General features: G+C 46.9%; 1 protein-coding gene across 1 annotated transcript in view; it reads right to left on the reverse strand.

Moving 5' to 3' along the window:
• The window catches only part of AGO4 (argonaute RISC component 4), a 151,916-nt gene extending 148,771 nt beyond the window's left edge, over positions 1–3,145 (reverse strand). Inside the window, exon 1 of the mRNA XM_089673586.1 lies at positions 2,827–3,145. Coding sequence (XP_089529712.1) covers positions 2,827–2,845 — 19 coding nt within the window. The 5' untranslated portion in view covers positions 2,846–3,145. The remainder of the gene's footprint in view (positions 1–2,826) is intronic.
• Between the last annotated feature and the right edge of the window lie 3,135 nt (positions 3,146–6,280).

Below are 6,280 nucleotides of genomic sequence, written 5' to 3' on the forward strand. Positions count from 1 at the left end.
ATAATCAAATGAAAAATCCAACAGGCTGGTTGTACCAAAGTCATACAACAATTGAACTGGGTACAATCAGTCTGCCCACAGATGTTTCGAATCTCAGTCGGTCCCTGCTGAACCGGGGTAAGAATCAAACCATCTATGGCTGGCTTTAGACCATCAATTATATGCAGGATACCTTCAAGGAAGTGTTCACTCACCTGAAGGTAGCCTGTATATAACCCAGTGTTTCTCAACTCCAGTCCTCCTGGACCCCCCAACAGGTCATGTTTTCAGGATTTCCCTCAGATGAAACAGCTGTGGTAATTACTAAGGCAGTGAAACTGATCAAATCACCTGTGCAAAATAATGGAAATCCTGAAAACATGACCTGTTGGGGGTCCATGAGGACTGGAGTTGAGAAACACTGATATAACCCAAGATTTAAGAATACGAGTCCTATGTCCTGTACAATTAAGATACAACTGTTGATCTGTAATCAGTAATTCAACTTCCTTGTCACTTTCTGTGAGGTAAACAGAGGGAAAAAAACCTTTGTAAACTACAAACACCATCATCCCCTAGGTCAGTGGTCTCCAAACTACGGCCCAGGGGGCTGGATGTGGCGCTTGACTTGCCTTTACATGGCCCTTTGGGCACTATTCCGCCAACTGACCCCATCTATGGGGCACTATTCCTTCTACTGACAGCATCGATGGGGCACTATTCTTCCCATTGATACCAACAATGGGGCATTATTCCTTCCATTCAAACCAATGATGGTGCATTACTTATGTCCACAAACGTTGCAGCATTTTTTACTTTCACTGGCCTCAGTCTGGCCGCTCTAAAGTCTGAAGGACAGTAAACTGGCCGTTTGCTTAGAAAGTTTGGAGACCCCTGCCCTAGGTAATGTAGAAAGAAAAAAGTGGACATATTTTAATTCCAGCCTGTGAGACAACCATAGCTCCCTTCACAGATACAATGGAGGTATAAGTGTAGCCACCTTAGGGACAGGAAGTATGTTATTCACAGGATTACCAACCGAAAACAAAAAGAGAAGATACATTAAGCAATTTTCTTTCCTGCAACCACAGGTTAAAGGAAAGAAACACTGCTTGACTCCCACATCAACACATTCAGTGTTAATGGGGAAATCACTCCTGCTGAGCTTTTGTATTCTGATAATGCAATGTTTCCCAGCCATCAGACTACAACGAACACCGGCGGCAGCTATAGCTGATCGAATGCATAAAACCCAACAGGCTGGTTGTACAAAAGTCGATCGATGGATTGACTTCAGTACAACCAGCTTGCCCATAGATGGATCAGCATTCAGCCAGTCCCTGCTGAACCAGCCGAATTTCGATCCATCTATAGCCGGCTTAATGCAAGACCACCATTCTTGTTAAACAGTCTGTCTATGTGACAACAGTGTTTTTTTCAGCCTCTTACCCTATCACCTGGTGATTCTACTATTAACATTTCCAGTCCTAGGGTGACAACACTAAGTGGTAGTAAAGGCTAGGAGTGAATTTCTTTTAAAACCGAAGCATCTGGAATATTGCAGCAGAAGTGGGAGCGGGCACCTGTCAAATTTTGGTACCCTGCCCCCACTCCCCAAAAAGTGCCAATTCTTAACGGGCACAAAGCCTTAAAGTGGTACTTCCCCTTTTGGGTGGAGCTCCACTTTAAGCTGCAATAGGTAGTGGATAGTAGCATTTATATGTAGCTGTAGCGACGCTTCAGGTCCATGGCAAAATCTACCTGATATGTAGTAAATGCAACACATTCAGGTCAATAGGGAAGCGCTGCATGCAGTTGGGGCACATTTGTTGGCAAAAAATGAGGTTAGAACAGGCAGTGAAGAGGTGACACATTGCCTCACCGCCTGTCAATCGCCTCTGAAGTGTGATTCGAATGTGGATCAGGCTTCGGAGGTGAGGAAGATTTAGTCAAACCTCTAAATCTACCCTAAGGGCTGCTTTAGATGTACAAAGAACTCCCATTAACGTTAACACCTAATGCATAACATGCATTAACAGTGCGTTTGACGCATTTCGGTCAAGTTAAAATGCTTGCCAGGTGCCCTCTCTGTGTCAGTTGTCTACTGTGTGCACTTTTGATATTATCTTGGCTACTAATGCTTTATAAATGCATTTCAAACATGCTGTAAAATGCCAAGAGGTGCCTGCAGGTGCGTTTGCAGCGCGTTTACTTTGAGAAGCAATCGGGGAGTGGTAAAGCCTGGCAAACAACAGGCTGGGTCAACGATGACACAACGTGATGCCAATGCAATGATGAGAATGATATTGGCCGCTGCAATGCACACAATTTTGAGAGGCGTTTGTAAAACTTCAAAAACCGCTCATGGAACGCTGGCTTCTAAAATGAGGGTAAGTTAGCCTAACATCAAAAAGGAGTAAATAAAAGGCTGATTGTTGGGTAGGAGCAATGTGTGGCCATACAAGCCAGAATTAGTATACAAGAGGCCCCCCTTCTCTCCTCCTCAGGACTCACATGGAAATGTTTACCTGGCAGCTACAACAACAAAAGGCGGCCCGTGTGTGAGGAGCGCAGAGCCACAGCCGGGCTCTACAGACCTTTAAATATGGAGCTGATGACACCATAGGAGTGCAGTGCAGGACCCGAAATATCAGCTCCATACAGGCCCCCACATGACTGGCCTCCTCCCCGCCGAGGAGGGAGGGGGCACACATCAGGGATCAACTCCCCCTCCCTCTCTACAGGGCCACCTTCTCTTCCTCCGCTCTCATTACCTCCTGCCCCAGGTGAGGCCTACATACCCCCGGAGCTGGCCAAAGCCTCGCCCTTCCTCACAGCCCCACTTACCGGGCCCCACCGCCTCCATCTCCGCTGCGGTCCTCTCCGGGAGTCTCTTTTTCTCCGGAATATTTGCTCCGGGTGTGGGACCCTCCACGGACGGAATCGGGTCAGGGGAGGGAGGAAGCCGCCGAGTGTGTCGGGGCCTCAGTTACCAGTGACGGGGGAGGGGGGGGCAGGCGGCGTCTGACTGGACACAGCCGCCCTACAGGGCCCTCTTCTGTCGTCACACACCGGGGAAACACGGGAGGCCTCAGTTCAATTCAGCCCAACAAGCGACACCGAAGGCTGGGGAGCGAGTGTGTGTGAGACCGAGCGTACGAAGCGGGAGCGCGCACTGGTGGAGCGGGGGCGCGCAGCGTGTGCTGGGACCGTGTACGGGCAGGGGAGTGGGGGGGCTGCACTGTGCAGAGGAATCAGTGAACCCCCCTTCAGGGGGCAATCCATACAGAGAACTTCGCTGGTACTATATTATGCACATACCATAGACAAAACCAGCAATCCGACTAAAGGAATCCCACACTCCGCATACGGATCATCACTGCTTACCTTTATATGGCTCGGGGAATCCAAATAATGTCCCTGTCAAAGACGAGGGGGATACCTGGCCTACAGGCATTGTTATAAGACATACATTATATCAAGGTTCTTCAACACCTCACAGTTCCAGGACCACCGACACACTACTATTACTACATACACACCAGTAATAGAATACTCCATACATGACAAGAATTACCACACACATACATTATACACCTAATACATACACGACGATTACTACACACATACACTCCAATATAATACTACACACAAACACGACGATTACCACACACACACTCCAATATAATACTACACACAAACACGACGATTACCACACACACACACTCCAATATAATACTACACACAAACACCGATTACCACACACACACTCCAATATAATACTACACACAAACACGACGATTACCACACATACACTCCACATTACACGCCAATATACTACTACATACGACGATTACTACACACACACTCCAATACTACACCCAAACACGACGATTACCACACATACACGCCAATATAATACTACATACACGACGAGTACCACACACATACACTCCACATTACACGCCAATATAATGCTACATACACGATTACCACACCCACTCCAATATAATACTACACACAACGATCACACACATACACTCCACATTACACACCAATATATGACTACATACACGAGTATCACACACATACACTCCAATATAATACTACACAAACACACACGATGATTACCACACACATACACTCCACATTACACGCCAATATACAGGTGAAACTCAAAAAATTAGAATATCGTGCAAAAGTTCATTTATTTCAGTAATGCAACTTAAAAGGTGAAACTAATATATGAGATAGACTCATTACATGCAAAGCAAGATAGTTCAAGCCGTGATTTGTCATAATTGTGATGATTATGGCTTACAGCTCATAAAAACTCCAAATCCACAATCTCAGAAAATTAGAATATTATGAAAAGGTGCAATATTCTAGGCTCAAAGTGTCCCACTCTAATCAGCTAATTAAGCCATAACACCTGCAAAGGGTTCCTGAGCCTTTAAATGGTCTCTCAGTCTGGCTCAGTAGGAATCACAATGATGGGAAAGACTGCTGACCTGACAGTTGTGCATAAAACCATCATTGATACCCTCCATAAAGAGGGAAAGCCTCAAAAGGTAATTGCAAAAGAAGCTGGATGTTCCCAAAGTGCTGTATCAAAGCACATTAATAGAAAGTTATGTGGAAGTGAAAAGTGGGGGGGGGAAAAAAGGTGCACAAGCAACAGGGTTGACCACAGCCTGGAGAGGATTGTCAGGAAAAGGCCATTCAAAAGTGTTGGGGACTTTCACAAGGAGTGGACTGAGGCTGGAGTCAGTGCATCAAGAGCCATCACACACAGACAGATCCTGGAAATGGGCTTCAAATGTCATATTCCTCTTTTCAAGCCACTCCTGAACAACAAACAACATCAGAAGCGTCTTACCTGGACTAAAGAAATACAGACCTGGTCTGTTGCTCAGTGATCCAAAGTCCTCTTTTCTGATGAGAGCAACTTTTGCATCTCATTTGGAAACCAAGGACCCACAGTATGAAGGAAGAATGGAGAGGCACACACTTCAAGATGCTTGAAGTCCAGAGTGAAGTTTCCACAGTCTGTGTTGATTTGGGGAGCCATGTCATCGCTGGTGTTGGTCCACTGTGCTTTCATTAGGATGATGACTTCATTTTCCAGCAGGACTTGGCACCTGCCCACACTGCCAAAAGCACCAAAACCAGGTTCAAGGACTGCGGGATTACTGTGCTTGATTGGCCAGAAAACTCGCCTGACCTGAACCCCATAGAGAATCTATGGGGCATTGCCAAGAGAAAGATGACAGACATGCGAATGAACAATGCAGAAGAGCTGAAGGCCGCTATTGAAGCATCCTGGTCTTCCATAACACCTCAGCAGTGCCACAGACTGATAGCTTGCATGCCACTGTCAGGGACCAACGCGACGCATGGGTCTACACAGGCGTAGGTGTCTGCCAAGACGTGTAGGTGGCAGGGCACTAGGACCCAGGCGCACCAGTCGTCTTGACAGTACTAGGCAGGCACCAGGACCTAGGCTGCGCCTGTCAGGTGCAGGGCGGGCTATTTAAACCAGCTCTGCACAAACACTTGTTGCCGAATGGTCTTTGTATGCTGGTACCTGTGTTTGGTGGTTTGGTCTATTGCTGGGAGAGCTGCCGGGGGGTTCCCTTTTTTTAGGGGCACCCTCCGGGTGTTATTCTATCTGGAGGCGAGACACGATTGGGTGTCGAACATGGGGACTCGTGGAATGAGAGATTCACTGCGCTTTACGGTGAAGCCGGAATTTAAAGATGTCGTGGATTTAAGGATGGTCGTGGTGGATTTGTTGCTGGATTCCCTAGGCTTGGCGGTAAGGGATATTATGTGTTTGCAGGATTTTCCGCAGCAGAGAATTTACGACATTACTTTTATATCTACCGAGGTGTGTTGGAATGCGTACGAGAAGGCCACAGGAGCTGTGGATTCTCCTGTCATGGGAAAGTTTGAGGTAGCACCACTGTTCATGCAAGAAGAAAAGGTAATAACTGTGCATATGTACAACCCCTTTGCGGACTTACATCTGGTGTGGGCATTCTTGCACACCTACTGTGATGAGTTGAGAGGGGGGGAAAAAGTCCTGAACAGATATGGAATTTGGTCTGGAAAGTATCGTTTCATGGGAAGGTTTAAAATGGATCCTGACTGTGTAGGAGGGGTGCGGAGGCCCCCTGCAGTCTTTACCATTGGAGGTGAGAGGGGCTTTCTCTTTTACCCAGGGCAGCCTAGTTACTGCAGGAAATGTCTTGTGTATGGCCATACAAGTGGAGACTGTGAACTGAGACCTAAGTGCAGA

The sequence above is a fragment of the Staurois parvus genome, unplaced genomic scaffold, assembly GCF_062004578.1.
Source record: "Staurois parvus isolate SC_StPar_1 unplaced genomic scaffold, SC_StPar_1.0 ptg000142l, whole genome shotgun sequence".
NCBI lineage: Eukaryota > Metazoa > Chordata > Amphibia > Anura > Ranidae > Staurois > Staurois parvus.